Source organism: Arvicanthis niloticus, chromosome 9 (genome assembly GCF_011762505.2).
Source record: "Arvicanthis niloticus isolate mArvNil1 chromosome 9, mArvNil1.pat.X, whole genome shotgun sequence".
NCBI lineage: Eukaryota > Metazoa > Chordata > Mammalia > Rodentia > Muridae > Arvicanthis > Arvicanthis niloticus.
In genome coordinates this window covers 43,699,682-43,722,861 of record NC_047666.1, presented here as the reverse complement: position 1 = coordinate 43,722,861, position 23,180 = coordinate 43,699,682, and the positions used below count along the sequence as shown (strand labels likewise).

Genomic DNA, 23,180 nt, shown 5'->3' with positions numbered 1-23,180 from the left:
CCCCATTTTTTCCAATAGTAATTTGTGTATATTGATTCACGTCTGAGCTCTTAGGAGAGAGAAAGCAGGAAACTTTTCTTCCCAGTGGCCTGTCTCAAGACAGGAAGGCCTGGCTCTCGCTGTAAACCTGTCTTTTATAATTTGCTTAAAGGGCATGGTCTCAGACCTCTGTTTTCTCTATCATCTCCAAGAGAAGGGTATAACACACTTTTAGTTTGCCAGCTCTCTTTAATTTTGGAATCAATCACTGAAATAACTGCTGTCATCATTACATGCTCCTAATTAAGCGCAGTAATTGTTTTTCAACACAAATTCAAAGTTGTTGGCTTAGCTGCAGCAAATGAATTCTTCACACTAGCCCCATAATCATTCTAATCACTATGGTGCAATTATTATTAAACTGTGCATATAGAACAGGAGTTCATCCCTGGGTGTGGGCTTTATCTTAATTAACATGCTTAAATAAAAGGAGAAATAGTTGCACTTCGTGCACGTCCTTGTCAGACAAACTTTACTGATAACATTACATATCCAAATGAATGTTTCTATGAGACAAACTAGAAAATGTGTGTTGCGTGAATATTTTCAAGCATATGAGCTAACACATCAGTTCTAGGAGTTGTGGTGAATTTGAACTGGAATGTGATCCTTTTCCTGGAGACTAATTTTCACAGTTAAGTAGTTGAGATGGGGCTGGACAGTTTGGCTGAAGGGATCTATTTGCTACCCTAATTCTGCACATTCATGCATGCCTTTGAGTGTGATCTCTAACAAATCAGCTCTCTGCTTTAAGCTTTTCTTACAAGTACCACATCTTATCTTATTCCTAGATCACTAAAGGGGACCACTAAAATCTACATTCTAAGTTTGTCAGATGATCACATTACAGAATAAATTGAAGACCATTGCCTCCATGGAAAGAGTCCTCCTGTCTGCTCTGTCATTACTATCCTGTGCATCCTTGTGTCCATCCATCATAAAACTTTTACAATATATACTCTGCTTGGTCACAGTAATGCATTAACAATACGACATGGAGAAATTTATGAAGAGAGAACAGCATCTCTTAAGATTTCATGGACTCTATTTTCTATGAGAGACTACCATTTAATCAATAGATCTATTCTCTCTTGGTAACAGAAGTGGTGTTTCTAATTCTTTTGTTTGATAGAAAGTGCATTATGTGCAGACATAATATATCTGTGTGTTAATCTCTTTTTTCAAATAGGACATTTTGGTGTTAAGTTCTCTGCTATCTATTTTCCTAGAGATTCTAGCTATAAGTAATGCTTTCCTATCATTTAGTTTTCCATATGCAAGGATCCCTTATCTAACTTTATCATCTCATTTGTCTCCTGGGCTTTGAAACTATACAAGCACTCCTTCCTGTATTCTGACTTTAATTGTGCTATTGGTGATAAAGCTATTTATTTCACTGAATATCACTTTACACAAATTACTCTTTATTTTCACAGAACTACTTTTAAGATTTTTATTTCCTCCCATGCGAATCCATTTGCTATATTAAAGTTACAAAACAACAACAACAAAAACGATATAAACAACTTGTATTCTCCACAGAAGAACCAATGTAAGAATATATTTTGGAAGAAAAAAATACAATGAATTTGGTGATATGATCCTGAATAGAACAACAAACATAACTTTTATAGGTATGGTTTCTTTATAAGCTCTCTCTCTCTCTCTCTCTCTCTCTCTCTCTCTCTCTCTCTCTCTCTCTCTCTCTCCCCCCCCTATTTCTCTCTCACTTTCTTTCTTTCTTTCTTTCTTTCTTTGTTTCTTTCTTTCTTTGTTTCTTTCTTTCTTTCTTTCTTTCTTTCTTTCTTTCTTTCTTTCTTCCCTTCTTTCTATCTTTTTTTAAACTACTATTTAGGAAGTACACTCTCACTCCAAAATGATCATCTTAGGGTTATTCATAGGACAGAGTTGCCACTACTTATTTTTAAGTCTCTTGTACTGTTTTTTTATCTTCTCTAAATAAACTTGTCTAACCTTGAACTCAATAATAATAAAGACTTTTGATCTAGTATAACACTACCAAATAATCTTAGTCTAATATGGTAATTTGTAAATTGTAACAAGCAAACATTCTAAAAGTACAAATGTAAGCAGAAACGGCATCATGAAGACTAAACCTTTGCATTGTATTTCTAGAATACAATGTGTGAAATACTACTGCTCTTTGCTTTATTATCAAGAAAATTGGGTTAAATTCTGATATTTAGGTATTAACATTTTAATTATTTTCTCATTCCTAAGCTTCTTACCCATGAGTTTCTTATATAATGTTAGGGATCTATTGAAGAACTTGATAGAGATTAGAAATAAGAAGCTAAATTGTCTTTAGGTTTCTAGTTCACAAATACCTGAGGTACATAAGTCATTGTTCACTATTAAAATTTCTAACCACATTCATTATGTCTTTGTTGAGGCCTACTGAAAAGCTTTGTTTATAACTACTAGCTTACACTTTTCTAATTATTGGAGGAAAATAAGCTTTTAAAATGTGCTTTACTTATTTAAGTTGTATTTAGCAAACTTAAAAATATATAGACATTCAGACCCTGCCTTAAGAAAACTTACCTTCATCCATGATGAACATAATTAGCTTTCAAAGACCAACACTGTGATTTCAGATGAGGTGACCCTGAAAAACTGCATTAATCCTATTTTATACTGATCATCATAGGTTAAAGCAAGTAATACCATTTTTTTAAGCATGCTTACTTTATGTGTAAGTGAGGTTTATCTCACATGTATGCCTATGAAACTTGTGTTTGCAATTCCAGCAGAGGCCAAAAAAAAAAAAAAAAAAGTGTCAGATCTCTCTAACTGGAGTTACAAGCTCTTGCAAGCACCTTATGGATCCTCAAACTTGGTCCAAACTTACTCAAACTTGGTCCTTTATGAGAGCAGAAATTAGCATTCACTGCTAAGCCTTCTCATCAAGCTCAAGACATTTCTTTTTTAAATAGCAAAATAAGTGACAAAAAGCCTGAATTTGAGCAAATGATTTCAAAAGTGATTGGTCTTCCCTAATTGGTTGACTTGAATTGGGTTAAGAACTTATTTAGAAATAAAGGTTTAGCTTTTAAACAGTTTTATTATGAGTGAATGATGAGAAAGTTATTTTATGAAATACAAGCTAAATACAAGCTAATGCAGAGATGGGTTTAGCTTTGTCCATTTAAATAATTGAGCTAATTCCTCTGGTAATTATACAGATGTAGACTATATTTCATTAGAATGTGTAAGTCAGGAAAGACAGCCCACTTTGCTAAACATTGTCTTAATTGTTGTTTTTTGTGCATGTAAATTCCATTCCATGTCTAAAATTAGCACTTTGGGGAAATTCTTTTAAAATCCAAATTACCAAATGTCATTCTGATGTTTTATTTGTTCTTCCTACATTCAAACTGCACACAATTGTTACCAACAAGACATCATTTCATATAAAATTACAACTTACACACATACAAATTTATACATCTTTAAATTCTACCCACACTGCAACTGTATAAATAAGAAAAACTAAAACAAACAATCAACAAAAAGGTCATCCTTCCTCCATGTTCTTTACTTTATTTCTTTGTAATTATTTTAAGGCTAGAGGACATCAAAGGAGAAAATTATTATTTTTCTTTTTAAAATATTTTTCCTAAAAGTTTGGATTATATCAATGTATTGTGCTCCTGATATTATAAAGACCCCAGGGAAGGCTCTGTATCTTTAGTCACATGTTTTCTTTAGACAGACACATGTGAAAAAAGCCAGATCAATTTGAAATATCACACAAACGAAGGTCTTAAAAATAAAATTCTGTATAAGAAACAAGCATATTTTTTGTAATAAAAATTCTTTCTTGGCCTTAGAATGTAAATAATTACCTTCACCATAGTTTTACTAAAATAAGTACTTTTGGCTTTGTGGGAGATGCTGGGAAAGATTCAGAATTTAATATTGAGATATAAGTTGAAGTTTTTACTTTGATTGTTTCTTTATAGAAGGCTATTTTCATAGTCATTGTATTGAGGAAACTGAGGCACTACCCTTAGACTGAAGTAGATGAGTAGTGCTGAATGCAGAAATAAGCTCATAGTTTTCCAAGTTGTGAAACTACATCTTTTCCCTCCCATTTCTGTCTTCTTATACTACTGTGTTTTCTTTAGTGTTTCTCATTTCTGGTTACATTTGGCTCTGCTTGCCAGTAATCCCAAAAATAAATGTCAAATAAACAACATGCCTGTATATTAGTGGCTATCCAGAAAAATGCTTAGATTACAGCATTAATGAATGCATTGGGGTTCTGAAGATGTACAGATGCGCATATGAGTTGTGTAGATAAAGTTGAATGGGACAAACACTATCATGAGTTCTATTCTGAATATGTAGGGTATATCTGTGAATCCTTATTTTGTGTCTATTTTATGGCAGCCACAAAAGAGACAACAAGTGGTACAGAGAAGGAGCTTTTTACCTGTAATGAGGAGAAGGGTATCCATTTGCAGTACAAGTCAGAATAATTTCAGATCTAGATAAATCCAAAGGAAAAACAACATCTTGTGGCTCCTGAATAAAAATAGGACGACTGAAACGACCCTCACCTGGAGATAAAAAAGAAAATATTCATTGAGGTACTTGTCTCTGAATGAGAGCAAACTTGATTTAAATCTCACTTCTACACAGATTATAAAAAATGTTATGTATTGACAAGCTTGAACGTAGAGAATATTCTTCAAGTAATATAAAAACATTTATTTTTTTCTCTTTCCTCATGAGAAAGCTCAGCAGGTAAACATGTAAACTGTCCAAGGTTGATACAAGTTTGAGTCCCAGAATCCATGTGAAAATTTAAATACAATAGCATATAGGCCAGATTATGTAGTGAAGCAGCAGAAAAAACAACAGATTGCCTTGACAAAAGGTAAAATAAGAACAAGCTCCTAAAAGTTGTCCTCTGACCTTTGTGCCCCCATATGTATATGTGTGTGTGTCTGTGTGTGTGTATGTATATATATAATAAAATATAGTTGTTAACATTATATATAATCTATAAATAAATAATACATAAATAAATATTATACATTATACTATTTTTATATATGTATGCATATTGAAAATAATATTGTATAATATTAAGGTATATAAATATAAATAATTATATATGTAATCATTAAAATTAATACAATAAAATACTTAAAATTATTATTTTCTGAACTGTGTAGAATAATTTTGTGAATGGCACCCCTTTCACCCATATTTACTAGTTTATTTTCCAATAAAATAGATTGTAAAAAAAAGGTTAAATAATTTAAAAAAGAAAAAAAAATTGGCAAATGGAATACTAAACAAAGAAAAACAAATAAAAGAGTATTTCTCTACACCAACTCAACACAATTAAGCAATTAACAAGGCTTAATCATCTAATCCTTTACTCTGTTTAACTATTTTCCCAAATAAAACATTTTGCAATCCAAATTCATTCAATTGCTGTCTTTTTTTCATGTAATAACTATTGATTAGTACTGGACAGCTCATTCTGGTCCAAACCTGCCTTGTTTATCCCTGCATTAATTCATTTGTTACTCCTCAGAGGCTGCAACATGTAGCACTAGGCTGCTAGAGTTCCTGCTCCCACATTTAATATGGTTGGATATTTCCCTTGCTTAGTCCTATGTCAGTGCAATGGACAGAAATACTGTGGGAAAAACTCAAGGGGAAAAGCAGAAAAAGAATTGATTTTCAGGGTGGGAAGATGTATTTGTCTTTATATGAGAAAACACAAAATAAATTATAAACTATAAGTTTGGCAGTAGGTCTCATTCATAGGATGCCAAGTTAATATGTATAGTGCCAGGGAATCCAAATCTTACCATGTAAGGCAAACTTCTCAATTGGGAAAGATAGCAGAGACAACATATAGAAGATTGTGACCTGGAATCAAAGCAGCCTTAGCAGAAATGACCAACACTCGTGATATCATTAGTTATGATTGTTTTTGTATTAATCTTATTCTTCTTATAAATTACGTCATGATATGCTAGTTACAAGCAAATGGAGAGCCAGTGAGCTATGATGGTACTCACCACAGCCACCACCATCATCAATATTATCATCATTTTTTTTTATTTTTAGATGAGAAATTGAAGTCTAGCAATTTGAACTCATTTTCCAAATTTCTATCTACTTTAAGCGAAGACATGAAATTAAAACAAAATTTTCATATTCTTTCTTTAGGAACCACTTATTGATTTCATTTCTATTATATATCTAAAAACATTTCTACACAAGTAAAATAAATCCCTTCCATAGTGATTTTATGCTATAGTTTCTGTATATTTGTCTTTGGCATAGCAGAATAAACATACAAAAGCTTCAATTTTAATAGTCAGCTACCAGTTCCACAATGTTGGATAAATTATCCAATAATGTCAGTCCTCCAAATTCCCATCTGATAAATGCAATATAGATATAATATTTCAGGGTTGTTACAGAGTCTAGTTTAAAAAGAAAGATTTGAAGGTCTTTTTCTCCTGGACCTATGATATATCCAAGATGTGAGAGAATACAAACAGCATCAGATATAAAGAGCACAAACATTTCAACAATATAGAAAACCTAATGACATGTATTTATATTCAGATAAAATTAAAGTACATTAATTATTCAGAATGTAGCATAAACGTTAAGATTGTTTACAAACAATAAAATAAATAAAAATAAAAAGTGATGGAATGGAATAAAAAGTGATGGTAAATAAATATGCACCTATGCACACTGACTAGTTACAATTAGTTCATACACCTTTTTCCCTGCTCAGTCCCACAAATGCTAGGATCCCAAGCACATACCTCTGTTGTATGTGTATGTATATGGTGTATATGATGTATATGTGTGTGTGTATATATATATAAATGTACACAAACACACATACATATGTACTGCAGAGTGTTTGGTAAATACATGCTTGTTTAAGTGTGTTCGGTGCTTGTGTACCTGATAATTTACATATGGAAGCAAGTGATTGGTATCAGATGCTTGCCATGGTTTATCTCCACAGGATATCTCATTGAATCCAGAACTCACCAATGCTAGCTATCTAGTTGGTCAGCTTCCTCCAGGGATATTCTGTCTCTAGAGGATTCCAAGCACTGATATTATGGGAAGGCTGCGTCTAGTCTTCTTATGTATGTGCTCAGTATTTGAGCTATGGTGCTTAACTTTGAAGTACATATGTTTTATCCTGTGAACCAATTCATCAGCTCCTGGATTCATTTCTATAAAAGCATATTTCTCCTTCATCTTTAGCTATCGACATACTAGTATAGCTTCTCAAATTCCTGGAAGAATGATGGTAACTTTACCAAATGTTAATGATATATGTCAATACTAGAGGAAATCCTATCTGGAAAAAAAGATTTTCATGTTTTGGCTATTTTATCTCAGTATGAATGATCAAAATACATACAGGATGTTAAAGGAATAACAGGGATCATCACTGAATAGGGTAGGTAGATTTTAAGAGCCAGAGTGGTAGATGACTTCTAGGAAACAATGTTTTCTGGACATCACATAGTATTCCACATATGAACTCACAGCTTTTGTAGCACTATGAAAAATTCCTGTGCAAGGTTAAGCCAGACAAAAATCTCAGCATGCCCTTGGTCCCATGAAGGCTGAACACTGAGAGGGGGGCGGGAGATTTGGGGGTGGGGAGGTAGGAGTGGGGGGTAGGTGGGTTCACATCCTCATAGAAGCAGGAGGAGGGGGGATGGGATAGGAGGTTTCTAGGTGGTGGGGGTAATGGGGTAAGGGGATAAAATTTGAAATGTAAATATAATATCCATTAAAAAATAAATAAAAATATTGTCATAATGACAAAAATGTTATTTTTGGAAAATAAAAAAAAAAAAAGAAAAAAATCTCAGCATGCAAAAGGGAGGTAAGAATGAAACCCATTTCCTTGCTGGTGTTCTTGTGGTGACTGGTAGCTATCTACCTGGAACAGTACACTTCTTTTTCTTTAAGGGTGTAGTCCCTGATTGATCTAACATATTCTACTGGATGGTCACAGACCCAAAAGTTATAGGAAACAATAATTAGACTAGATGGGCTTTTATCAAAAAATTGAAGAAATAAGGAATGGTGGGTACGGAATAGCATTGTATATGAAAGGATTTGTGGGAGGGGAGAATTTGATCAAAATTCAATGTATGAAATTCTCAAAGATTTAAAATATATTTAAAAAGCAAATTATTTTTTTTCTTTTAAAAATAAAGAGTGGATATTTTTAAAAGTTATACTAATGTGTTAACCAACCTTTAGATAATAAGTATATAGAACAGCTTTTCTGTTCTTTTAGGTAGAATTTTTTTTCAACAAATATTTTCTTACTATCACTTCCCAACAAAGAATAATATCCTATAATCTCATAAATATTGGAGTATGAAGAGACTCATAAAAATTTTGATGTACTTAAATTATTTAATTCCACTTTGACAAAAATTTTGTTCCAACTTGTGAGACTCCAAATGTAGATTATATATAAATTATTTTTTCCCTCAGGAAAAATATGTTTATGGGGCCAAGGCTAGCACTGAAATCAATATGTAGTTCAAACTGGAAAAATACCCTAAACTACTGACCTCTCTGTATACATTTCCCAGTGATTAGATTATAGACATGAACTACCACCTCCAGTTTATGTGTTGCTTGTGTCAGAACTCAGGGTTTGATGCATACTAACAGCAGTCTACCAACTGAGTTACATCTCAACCTTGTAAGTAATTTTATTTGAAGGAGTGACTGGCAGTGTTGAAATGACTATTATATACACCAAATGCCATGAATCCCATGATTTACTTTGGAAAGTAGCCATTTCAGTTCAATAGATGAGGAACTTAAGGCTGGTGTCTCCAACTTCTGTAAAGCACATATGCATGTATTTCAAACAAAAATATACAAATGTAGAGAATGCAATTACAGGTCAACTAATGTTCATCATGTAGGAAAGGACAGGAGATGGGGTTTCTGCCTTTGCACCTCATAGTACCTCTTGGGAAATTTAATGTAAAACCTGATTATCTTGGCAGGTAGATATCAGCTGTCACTTGCTGGTGAACCTGAAGATTAGCATATCACAAATGGAAACACTGGCTGTTTAGAGATGACCCCAAGCATGGTAGAATGATCTCCTCCATCTGTACTCTGGATTTAGGGGTCAGAGACTTCCCATGAGATGATCCATTCACTCATATTGATCTTTTCTATTTTCTTATGTCTTTTCACTGTATGACAAGACTTGAATCAGTTTTTGTTCTACCGTGACTTCTCATCTTTCCAAACCTGCCATTCTGTGGTGCTGCCCCCAGAAAGGCCCAAGTTCTCATCCTCTGGCTCCTGTCAGTTTTCAACAATTTAAAGTTACACCAAATGATAAATTAAAGTTAGGATTTCAGGTAGTATTTTTAATGTGCTTGTCAGAATTTTTTCATACTACAGCAACACAAGTAAAACAAGCTTTTGTTGTTCTGTCTATTCTTTCAAAAATAATGCTGGTTTTCTTATTTTTTAAAGTGGAAATCTGTGATGATCTAGCATTAAATTCAAGAAATCAAAATAGCTCTCAAGTAACTTTGCTTCAAGAATGTTTCAGGATAAGAAGAGTAGATATTTTGAGCTTCTGTAACAATAAGTGATCAAATAATTGTATGGAAGATACTGCATACTATAAAATCACCTGTGATTATAATGGTACTCTAAGAAGTGTTTTATTCAGTATGAAGGCAAAGCCTTTACAGTAGATGAGTTCCAAAGAGAAACACTTCAACAAAAAAATTAAAATAAAATCTGCAATGTTGTTGCAAATGCACTAGAATCCTGCTGTAATGTTCTTCGTTTATTGACTGTTATTAGCTCTTCTTAAATTAAAACTTTCTTTTGTAAAGATTGTACAATAATATGTTTCTTTATCCATACATATTTTGGCATACTGTGCTTAAACTGGACAAAGTGAGCACATATCATGTCAGTATAAATTCTGGTGGCTAGGAAACAGGAAAAGGATCAGGGTTCTGATAGCTCTTTAAAGATTATGCTCCTACTGGCCTTACTTCTTCCCACTAGGCACAACCCATTTATAATTCTGCAACTTATTAGTAGCACAGGCTGAACACACTGGCTGTTGGGAGACATTTCAGATTTTAACTTTATTATAGTTTAAAAGACACATCATGAAAACAGAAAGAGTATTTGTGACATTTTATTGCCTTGAGTAGCATTTATTCCTAGACTTTGACCTAGAAGTATCAAATGCAGAAAATATCTAAATAGAGTACACATGATAGTGTTGTACAAGATGAAGCCTTATTGGGTGAAGTGGGTCATTGATTATGTATCTGTAGGTGTGTAGTTTGTTTGTGCATTTCTCTTACTTTGTACTAGGATTCTGCATGCTATTTTGTGAGCTGTTCTGCAATACCTTCCCTGCATGAGAAGATGACACGTCTAAAATTAGGGCAACACAGAATTGTTCCTGTCAGAAAAAAACTGGGGGAACAAAAGTGGAGAAGAGTCTGAGGGAAAGAAAGTTCAATGAAAGATCCAAATTGAGGTCCATCTCAAAGGGATGCACCAATGCCTAACACTATACTGATGCTATTGTGTGCTTACAGACAGGAGCCTAGGATGGTTGCCCTCTGAGAGGCCCAACATCAGCTGAAAGAGTCTGATGCAGATGTTTACACCAATCAATGGACAGAAGCAGAGACACCTGTGATTGAATAAGGAGAAAGCTGAAAGAAGTTGAGCTGAGGGCAACCTCATATCAAAACCAGCAGTCTCAAAAAACCTTGACCCTGGAGATCTCTCAGACACTGAGCCACCAACCAGGCAGTGTATACCAGCTGATATGAGGCCCCTGACACATATACAGCAGAGGACTGCCTGATATGGCCTCAGTGAGAGAAGATGCACCTAATGTTTGAAAGAATTGAGGCCCTAGGGAGTAGGAAGATCTGGTAGGGTGGGGTTGAAGGAGGTAGGGACATTCTCTTGGAGACGTGGTTGGTGGTGGAGGAGGAATGGAATGAGGAACAGTCAGAGGGTGATCTAGGAGGAGTATAACAACTGGACTATAAAAAGTAATTTAAGAAATATACAACTTATTAATAAAAAACCATGAACAAAAGAAATCTTTCTTCCCCACATTCTCTTTTCAGACATGTCATCATTGCAATGGCTAAGGCATGGACACAGGCCTTGACGCTTAGACAACTAAAAAACTTTGTTTCTTCTTAACTTTTGATTTTACTATACTTAGTTTCTTAATTGCCTAAATTCTTTCTTTCACTTAAAAATATCTAACCTCAGATTAGTTCAATTACATGTTTATCAAAATTTAAGTTATATGAAGAACCATTCTTTTCTGTCTCCTCTCCCTTCCTCTGCATTTATTTTTTCCCACTATCCATCATTTTTTCTCTCATTTTATCTTCCCCTCTGTCTTTCTCACTATTATGTTTTATATTTGATATTTTCTCAATACCCCTTGGTTTTCTAGACAAGTTACCAAATTTTAAGATAGAAAAAGTTTACAAAGGAAGGAAAACTGATTTCAGGAAATCAGGTCCCTAAACATGAACTTTCAACTAAAGGAAGACGTAAGTCTTCAATCAAAACCCCAAGCTATAAACTGGCCCTTTTACTGTGCATTGATGTGTAACATGCAAAGGATTTTATGTATGGGAGGCTCATCAGGATTATTTTTTAGGAGGAAAACAAGAATGTTCTCACATATATTCAAAAATAAATATGAGAAAATTAGACTTAGGATGGTACCAGTAGAGTCATGCCTCATACAAGGAAAGTGAATTGAAAGCAAAAGTGCAGATAATTCCCCAACAAGTTGAATTTGAAAAGATATTTAATGGGTAATAAAATATTAGAGAATGACTTAGATTCTGATATTTTATGATATAAAGAAAAAACACTTGTATTAGGGGAAAATACAAACAGAAATGAAGATTTCTATTACTAAACTCATCAATTTAGACATTCCATATACACTTTGACACACACTATATATTTCAGTAGTAAAATCTTGGGTAAGCAACTGATTATGGGATCTATTTTCTTTCAATTTCAAGTCAAAGAATAATTATTTTATTATAGTTTTATGACAATAGGTTTTACCAGTGTTTTAGAAAATAGTTAACAAATATCACTTGAAATATCTTGAACATCAAACACTAACTAGATTGAAGATATGTTTACTTCAGTGTTTACTCTATGAGGTACAAATGTAAATGGATAAAATCAGTATCACTTCATTCAAGCTAGCAGTGAAGATCTTAAGAAGAATAAGTATAGAGCTACATGGCTGGTAATTCTTGAAATTTGATTCATGCAGTTGACATTTGAGGAGATAAATAATAGTTGAACAATTTCCTTTAATACTATAGAATAATTCATTGGATTCTTATGTGTATTATTACAATAGAACAAATCATATCATGTGTGTGGTATAAAATTTGAGATCAGTATTCCAGTTCATCAGACATGTAGTATATAGTGACATAATGATTTGCAAATTGAAGATTAAACCTGTATAAGAAGCATATGGATCATTAGAAAAAAAAGCAAAGAAAATAACTACTCATAATAAGGGTCATTCACTATATATTCTACATTTTGTTAATCCCTTTCAATTTAGGCCAGAAGGGAATAATAACATGCACTGTTGCTTGTTTTGTTATTACTCTCACAAAGCAATAAAACCCAGCAGAAGATAGAATCCAGAAGAAAATTCAACTGACAGCTATTAGCTATGGCTGTGCTGAATTTTCTTTGTGAACTGACAGTATAAAATATTAATAACTTAATAGGCTTTACTCATGCTAAAGATCAAATAAAAACAACTTTATCACAGAGCAAAGGCCGAGGCTAAAATTGAACTTGCATGTGAAAGACTATGACCTTTGACTATTGCTCTTACAATGACTCTGTGAGGTATATTTTAATAATTCTGCTGTAAAGATGTAGAAATTGATGAGTAAAGTGCCTCAGTAACTTGTGAGCAATGTTCGAGACCAATTTTGAACCTACACCATCTGTGCTGCAAACCCACACTCTAAATCATTATGAGATACACCACAGGAAGGAATGCCAACAGGGGAATAATTAAATAACTACAATATTACAATGTAAATATTATACCAAAAGCAAGTTATTCCAGAGGAGGAAGCAATTAATTTGACCAAGAGTTTAGGGAAGAATGCCAAAAGAAGAAATATTTACGCCATGTGTTTGTACAAGCATAACATCATGAACACTTCTGAAAGAGAATGTATATGGAATAGTTTCTATGGAGAAACATGGCTTGGGTAAAGGTTGTGAAAGGAATGTTCCTTGATATCTATGCATACATACATATGTAGGTACATACATACATACATACATACATACAGCCTATAGAATAAGCTAAAAGAACCCTGGGTACAGGATTGTAACAATCAGTTGAGAATATCTTTGAAGGGATGACTTTAAATGACATGACAGATATTTGTATCTGATTTGAAAACAGAAGGCACTGGAGTGTTCTTTTTAATGAAGGATTATGACATGATCAGATCTATGATTCATTGCAGTAAAGATAAAGGAAGAGAAATCACACATCAGAGAGATTATTTATCCAACATTTGAAAACATTGAGATAATTGGGCATTGACAGTAGGAAGGAAGCAAACAAAAATGATGAGAGAGCTATTTTCAGGCATTTAGAATGCCAACAAATTAGAAAAGCTGATTGGATGTGAGGGATGAGGAAAAGACAATATTAAAATGACTCTGAGCCAGGTGTTATGGATAAATGCATCTAGGCATGCATGCACACTGGAGTCTTTCACTGAAGAGAAGAAGAAGGGGGAAATGGACGGGCTCTGAGGCAGGGAGAAAATGAGAAAGTAGTAGTCTTACTCATTTTTCCTTACAGTTATTGGGCAAACATTTATTAGTGGGCTTGATATGTGCTGGAAATATAACAGCCACCAGGCTGGCTAAAACTGCTGCTGTTATTGATCTTGTATTCTAATTGGAGGACGTATAAGATAAATCAGCAAATAAATGTATGCTGTATGAGACTGCAGTGAGTACTTGAAGGAAAGAGAGAGTTAGCGAGACAGAAAATCTGGGTTGGAGTGGATTGGGATTTTTATATTTTTAATGATGAAGGATGCTACCACTGATCTGCTGATACCAGAGAAGAGATTAAAAGTGAATATATCAAAAGATGTATGCAGAAAATTTGTAGATAGAAAAACAGCTTATACCAAGACCCTAAGGCTCAAAGAAAAATATTTCTATAATTTAATTGTGATACAGCAGGGGCTTAGAGCAGAGTGCCTCTAGTGGAGATTAATAAACTTAATCACAGAAAATTTTATGTTTATGTTTTTTCTTGTTTTGAAGACTGAGACAAATAATAGTTGTGATTCCTTAGAAGTGACAGTGAGTCAATATAGATAATACAAAGCAGTGTTTTCAGCCTCAGAAAACAGACATATCCAGGGGTAAGTATGCCCTCATTTAGGAACATACCTACACTATAATAAGACAGATTAGGTGTATATGTAGGAAATAAGTGTGTGTGTGTGTGTGTGTGTGTGTGTGTTGTATGTTATAGCAGATACTTGTTCCTGTGTGTGCATATATGGACATGTATGTGCATGTACATGTGTACTCACTTTGCATGCACCACCATCTCCAGCCTTTTCATATGGACTGTGGAGATCAAAATCATAGTTATCAGAAAAGTACTTTAATTGCTGAGCTATCTCCTAGCTCCAAGTGTGTTTTATTTTTTTCTAATGTTGTTTGTGATTCCTTTTAGACCTCTTGCCAAAAGTGGCTAAGATGGCACTCTCCATTTGAGCCTGGAATTCATGAGAGAATAACAGGTTGAAGACATGTATTAGGATACATGTCTATAAGAAAAATATCTGTTGAGCCTTAAGATAAAGCAATAGTTAAAAACTAAAATGGCCATGTAAACCACTAAAGGTACTGATAAGGAACAGCCAGTAACAAATGGAGTGGTCTTTATGTACTGATGGGCACAATCTATGGTTAATGGAGGGTTTCCAATACAAGGGACAGGCTAATTGCTCCATAGATCCTAGGTTAAGTGAAATGAAAGAGAACTAAGTATGTTATTTAGCAATGCAGAAGATGTTTCTGTGAAAATAGAAAAAGCAAAAGACTGCTATATTGGTCTAGGAAGGAACATGGCTAAGAAAGAATATAAAGAATTATTTAGAAATAGTAAGGAAAAATAATTCAACATGGATCTCTAGATCCTGATGTAAAAAATAAAGTTTGTATTGGAGAAATGAGGGCATCTTGAATTACTTTACCAAGATGAAGATCTAGAGCATGTTCTCATACTTTGAGTGCCAGACTTAATACAGACACTTAATACAGTGAATGGATGAATGAAGACAAGGGTCAGCTGGTGACCTGGGTTTGCCTAACTGTGCAATGGTGAGGACACAGAGAGGTATGAGGGTAATGTAGAATATCAAGAAGCAAGACAGAGTAACTAATCACATAAAGATAGCGTGTTTTTCCATACAAACAACATGGTGCCACATACTGAAAACACGGTGTCACACACAGGAACTACACATAGTTACAATCAGAGAATACAGTGGGACATATTGCATATGATATTGAAATTCTGTCAAATTATCTTTTAATTTTTTTCTTACTCCTCTGAAAGTAGGTGCGACAGAAAAAGGGAGACATATGGAAGATTTCAAAGAAACAGTCAAATAAATGATTATCAGAAAAATGAAAAAAGGTTTAGACCAGTGAATGATAATAGAACATTCCAGAAAAATGTGCAAAAGATTACAATCTAGACATAAAAAGATTGCAGAGTGTCCTTGTCGAGTGTACTGTTTTGATTAATTCTGCTTTCCAATGTCTTCTCCTTCACCAGAATGTGATGAGAAGAAAACTATTAAGAATAAAAATGATTCTTAGCCATCAAAAAACATATAAATTAAGCCCAGTGAAAAGCTTGTGATTTTTTAAAATCATTTTCCCTTGTGGATAAACTAGGCTATTGGTTTATTTTTTGTAACAGCTTCAGTGAAGCATAATTCGTATGTCATGAGATTTAGCCATGATAAACCTGCCTCGGTCTATAAATTCATTCTAATATTCTATACGGGCTGTGCATAGATGTTTCTTTGTCCTTACTTGCCTTGGTACAAGTCACAACATTTAACTGATTTCTTCCTCAATTAATACACTACAAAACCCCTTTCATTTCTCTTCATTTGCATTTAAGATTCATGATTATGGTGCCTTAAAACATATCTTTAGATCATGTAAAGTTTGAATTGCTGGAGGGTATATGAAATGGAGACCACAGAGTGCTTAGCTATAAGAAGCCAGATGGCTAAGGAAGTGTTACTGTTTACAGTTTTCTAAAGTTAGTGGTAACATGGATAGGAGGAATAATATAATATAACCCAGTATGCTTCAATATCTATGACAGAGACAGAGAGAGAGAGAGGGAGAGAGAGAGAGAGAGAGAGAGAGAGAGAGAGAGAGAGAGAGAGAGGAAGACATGTAAAAAGACACTCTTTAAAGACGCCACTGAATTCATTTCGCTTATGGTTTAGCAAACCACATCAAACTTAATGGCAATTGTGATTGTTAATTTTCATTGTCAACTCTACTGACTTTGGAGTCAGTAAAGCAGTAAAGTCAGTATAGATACCTTTAGAGGTATCTATAAGGGTGTTTCAAGATTTAACTGAGAAGAGAAGAGAGTACTATTGAATGTATGTGGTACTCCCTCAAGGGCTGGGTTCAGAATTAATTAAATAAAAAAGTGAGATGAGTGAAAATATTTTCTGTACTTCTTCCTGATGATGAACACAATGTCAACAGCTGCCTCATGCTCCTGTGGCCATGGCTTACCCATTATAAAGGTCTGGATTTTCAAACTATGAGCCAAAGTAATTTTTCTTCTTTGTTTTTACATTAGTCTATGTATCTGTCTGACTATCTATCTATCTATCTATCTATCTATCTATCTATCTATTCATCCATTTAAATATATGTTGTTGTGTGCTATGTGCCAGGCTATGCAAGTAGATGTCAACAAACAACTTGGTAGACTTAGATCTAGCCTTCTACCATATGACCTATAGGATGGATCATCAGGTTTTGTGGCAAATGTTTTTATGTGCTATTCAATCTGACATGCCCAACCCTTTTCTTCTTTTAGTTTCTTTTTTCAGATATTGTATTAGAATAATGCGAAAAGAATCTAATAATTCAACAAAGAAAAAATTAAGATTTCTGGCAATTGTAGATTTCATGCATCTCACTGGCTCAATGCTTGATCTCTAGGCTTTGTTTATTCATTGATTTAGGCAATTTTCTCTAATTCTGCTGTTGGCAGAACCACATTCTCTCCACCTTCAATTGGCTGACTGACTACATCAATAGTTCTATCACTCTCTTTTCTTCACTTACTCTCTTTCACCTTTAAATATGTTGTGATTATATTGTTCCAAACAGATATTCTAAGTTGATATTCTTATTTCTAAAAGAATATAATTAACCTCAATATATATGTATGTGTATATATATAATGTATATACATATATATGTTAATATATGTATATATTTGTGTGTATATGTGACTTTAATTCTTTCTTACTTTGTAAATACAATATATATGTATATATGGGATATAGAGACTTTGTGGCATTTTTATGCCTTTTTCATTCATCATAATACAGATAAAGAAAAGAAAAATACATGTAATTAATAGTAATAATTGTTGAACATGTTAAGAATGAAAATGGTTAAATATTGAAAAATGAAAACAAAAGCCCAAGATCAAAAATAAAACAGAGGTTTGTTATCAAGAAATCTCTCCTTTGTTCTTTGGAAGAAATCGCCAAATTACTGTTACAATGGATTGAGACATACAGGCCATGCTTAAACCAGAGGAAATGGAGAAGTAGTGCAGAAAAAATCATACAATAAAGAAAAGAGACGAGCGAAAAGCACAGCAGGACCTGGACAAGTTGTTTGTATGTGTGTGTTTCAGTTCTGATTACTTTTATTTTTAGAGTGAAAGAGACAAGCCTATTTGTAGACTGACACCAGTGGGGTAGCTGAACAGGAGACTCAGATTTCATCTTTTGAACTTCTGGGTCTTTGACCCTATTACTCTCCCAATTTTAGAGCATTTCAACATTAACCTTTGAAAAAGAGCAGCAGGCTGGCAAGTATACTAAGCACCTAAAAGCACTTCTCTAAAATGTCTCAGACTAAAGATGCTACAACAACCCACAAAAACCATTGTTATTATCCAGATATTACCATTTCCTAGTAGTTACTCTGGGAGACAAGGGTATGTATATATCTGTGAAATGTCACTGAACCCAATGCATATGCCCACAGAAATTGGAAAACAGAATATTTTAAAAAACATGAATAAATAACTGAAAAAATATTAAATAAACTACAAAGACCAAGTACAGATATGTACCACAGAAGGCAGCATTTGAAGACAATAGACATGTAATTTTGTAACATGGCCTTCAGCTAAGAATGCAATTTCATCTACTGTGTTTCTTGGTGCTTATGGTTGGCATGAATGTCTTAACAAAGTCAGTTATTTGAGGTTACATGTCACCCAAATGGCATCCTATCACAAGCTATGGCTGCATCTCATTCCCATGGATGTCATCTACACTTCCTGCCTTCCCAGGGTGCATTCTCTCTCAAGCTAGGCATGTCCTCATTTTAATGCCCTCTATGCCAAGCAAAAATGTCACCAGATTTGTCAGAAAAGATTTGTCCTTTGTGAAACTAGCCTGATTAAGTTTTATCAGCTTATACCTTTCTAGGTGTTTGGTGACCTCATTCCTTAGTACTGTCTCAGGGAATTGCCTACACCCAAGGGCAGATCTGCTCACTTATAATTTCCTGTTTTTTTTTTTTCTGAGTTCTGCTCTAACAGATTGCTGGAGTGAGGGATATTTTGTGATTGCTGTTGAGTTTCTAGTTTGCTCTAAGTATAAAATGTTTCTGCTATTGTCATTCTCATTTGGACTTTATATATATATATATATATATATATATATATATTTCTTATTCATTATGAAGATATTTTGTTTTTACACAAGATAATCATTGGTTGATAACAAAAACATATATTACTTATGCTCTTAAAGATTGTCTCCTATCTGGAAATGGGCTGCTTACTGACATAACAGAGCATGCATTCTCTCTATTTCCCTCTTGATACATACATCACTTTAAACTTCATAAACACCATAATTATACCAGACTGAATTCGAATATGAAATAAGAAAATGAAGTAGCATCCTCTGATTCATTATGCTATATTGTTTTCTCCCCAGTATAAACATTAGATGACGAGGATAGTTTACAGAGACCGGGTTTAATTTTTTTTCAGACTCATAATCAACAAAAGATTGTTATATTTCTCTGATGAGCAGGAAGACTGTTCTCTGTGTGGGAGAGGACCTTGGAAATTTCTGTTTATTTTTCAAGGTTCCAACAGCTCTGATTTGCTGTTGTTGTTTCTATGTTTTGCCGGTTTAGTATTTGAACATAAACATCATCTCCAAGATATTACATTGACTTTGTCAGGATTTTACACGAATAGGAATGCATCAGGCTTTCCCTTCTTCTTCTTACCCATATTTTACTTTTCTTTCTATTCCACATACACTTCTTCCAATTCTCTTCATCACAGAGAAAAATAAAACAAGGGTACAAGACACTAGTACAAGAAACAAGTACACTAGTATGGACATGGTTTATTCAAACAAATAACAGATTTTAAGATTAAGGCTCATTTCTACCTATTATAGAAATGATAAATGTTCAAATTAGATTATTTACAAACTTCAGAATGGTAATTCAAAAGCATTCAAATTTGCCCACTAAAAATAATTATCAGGAAATCAATACATTTTAATTTGTTGATATTTTCCTAAAAATTAAATGTAAATAATCGGTACTGAGCATTGAACTTACACTATTGCAGATACTATGCACATCTTGACTAATCTTCATTACCAAGCCTCTTTAAAGTTTCCACTGGTAGTGTTTTCCCCAAAACAATTTAAAATAAACATATTTTCTCTTATTAATTTGTGACACTTATCTTTCATCAAAAAATCTATTTTTTAAAATGTGAGGCACAATTCTTCAAATATGTTTATGGTTTTCTCTTGTAATATAAGCAAAACAAAAAAATCATGTTTCTTACACATTGAGAATTAACTCTCGGCAGGAATTTACAGAATTGAATTCCTAGATATAGAGAGATTCAAGTTTGGGGTGCTTTGATCATTGGCATTAATTTATATCTAAAGCAATGGAAGGAGGTTGCAGCCTGTTTTGCTCTGCAAATGATCCACTCTGTCACAATACCATAAAATCGAGAATAGAAGAGGAAGACATACTATATCAAACTCTGGTATCTACTTGCACATGCACAGATGTGTACATGATACAGATACAAATAATACAAGTACACACACATATGTATGCATACACACACACACATACACACAATACATGGCTTCTATAAAACCACATGCAGAGAGGAGAGGCAAGAGACCTGTCCTCAGATCACAAGGCCAGCAAAGTACCTGAATACCCATCCCCATCCCAAGCTCCTGACACAGTAAATTCAATATAACCAAAATTATAAATCCAAAGCTTGCTAAAGCATCTATTTAGTTCATTTGTAACCTCAGGAACTAAGCAGCATACTCAAAAGGGTTTTAACTTTGAGACTAACAGGGGCAAACAATAAGAATTTGCCAAAAGCAATTTAAAAAATTCTGCCTTTAAACTTCCAATTTGAGGATGGTTTTGTTGCTGTAGTTGTTCTTACCTCTTGCCTGTTCCCTCATTCCCCCCTAGCCACAGAACACTCAGAGTTAGAACAAAGCTATTTTGTCCTTAGTTTTCATGTCAGAGAATAAAGTGCCACATTCTTTTGGCTTTTCATCTATCTTGGCCTTACCATTTCTATGGCTATATCAGAAATATAACAGAGAATCCATTCTCACAATTCTTCCTACACTGTAGGACTCAATCTTGGCACAATCGTTACTGGCTAAAGAACTGAATTAAAAACACATGTTGCCTTTTTGTTTACCTAAACCAGGAGATGAAAACAGAATTCTCTTCATCTCTTAATCTATGAAAAAATAGACCCTCATTTTTATTTGCCATGATGATTCCAATATAAAGCAAGGATAATGACTTCAGTGGAATAAATATTGCTGTTGAATATAGCCTGTAATTTATTTTATTTTTGAGTATTATGAACAAAGTTGTTTATTAAGCTTTTCCTAAAAATCAATGATTCGAAAGAATCTAATAATAGGATAGACAAGAAGAAAGGGGAAACAGACACAAACAAAAACAAAAAAGCAAAAACAACAACAAATAACAAAGAAGAAAAAAAGGAAGGAAGAAAAACAAAAGAAAGAAAGAAAGAAAGAAAGAAAGAAAGAAAGAAAGAAAGATAGTTTTAGATGTAAATAAGAGGTTCAACTCAGTTCTTAGTAGTAAATGCTTCTTCTTTGTCCTCCTCAGAATCCAGGTTCAAATTCAGGTTCAAAGCACCAACAAACAGAGCCAGTCCAAAATAGACAGAAGATATTCATATTTAAAATAGCCATCTAAGTTTTTGTGTGTATATAAATATATGCACATATATTTATATATATAAACATAATCTGTATGTATACACATATAAACAGAGATATATGATAGAGAGATAATAGATGAATAGAGAGATAAGTAAATAGATAGCATTTATTCCCGTGGATGCTATTTAAGCCACTATGACTGTGTGGCTTACATAATCAATTTGTTCTCTCTGTTCAAGTGCTACCCATCTGAATTTGATGTAGTCCTCATTAGAATTTCTGAGGAATAAGACTTCTCATATCTGTGTCCTCTTTCCGTGGTTGTCAGCAGTTACCTGAATTTCTTAGCTTTCGTATGGATCACCCTAATCTGGACCTCCACTTTTACCATAACCACCCGCTCCCCTTCTGCCCAACCGTGTTTTCTTTTTGTTAGAGATTCTGGTTATTGCATTTCAGGCCAAACAATAGTAAAGAATGATTTCATCTCAAGACCCTTAAGTAATCACTTTTATAAGACCCTATTTATTCCTAAGTAAGTTCTCCTTTTTTAAAATTTGTATTCCAGCTGTTGCCCACCCTCCCAGTCCACCCTCCCAGAGTTCCTTACCCCATTCCTCCTCCTCCATGTCTCCAAGAAAATGTTTTTCCCTCACCTGGCCTTCCACTTCCTGAGGCCTCAAGTCATTCCAGGATTAGGCTCCTCTTCTCCCACTGAGGACAAACCAGGCAGTCCTCTGATCATATATATGTGTGTGTGTGTGTGTGTGTGTGTGTGTGTGTGTGTGTGTGTGTGAGTGTGTGTGTCAGGGGAGTCAGGCCAGCTCCTGTATGTTGCCTGGTTGATGGCTCAGTGTCTGGGAGCTCCCAAGGCTTTTTGTTACTTGAGACTGCTGGGTTTCCTGTAGGGTCACACTACTCTTCAGCTTCTTTCATCCTTCCCCTAATTCAATCACAGAGGTCCCCAACTTTAGTACAATGGTTGGGTGTAAAAATCTGTGTCTGTCTCAGTTAGCAGCTGGTTGGGTCTCTCAGAGGACATCCATGCTAGGCTACTCTTTGTATGTATGCATAGCATCAGTAATAATGTTAGGCTTTGGTGCCTCCCTATGAAATGGATACCAATTGAGAAGATCACAGGATAGCCTTTCCTTCAGTCTCCTCTAGATTTTTGTCCCTGTAGTTCTTTTAGACAAGAACAATTCTGGGTTAGAAATTTTGACTGTGGGTTGATAACCCCATTGCTCCTCTTGAGTTTCTGTCTATCTATTGGAGGTGTATTCTTCAAATTTCCTCTCACCATCGTCTGGCATTTCATCTAAGGTTACTCTCATTGGTTTCTTAGAGTCTCTCACCTTCCCAGGAATCTGGTACCTTCTAGAGAGTACCCCAATCTCCCAGCCCCCTAGGCTGCATATTTCCATGTCT

At 34.2% G+C, this 23,180-nt stretch overlaps 1 protein-coding gene across 2 annotated transcripts in view; it reads right to left on the bottom strand.

Annotated features, from left to right (window-relative positions):
- Nucleotides 1–23,180, bottom strand: part of Cntn6 (contactin 6) — a 334,089-nt gene that overhangs the window by 184,930 nt on the left and 125,979 nt on the right. For both annotated transcript variants that reach the window (XM_034511787.2, XM_076940196.1), the window contains exon 3: nt 4,499–4,625. In XM_034511787.2, the coding sequence (XP_034367678.1) occupies nt 4,499–4,625 (127 nt within the window). The remainder of the gene's footprint in view (nt 1–4,498; nt 4,626–23,180) is intronic.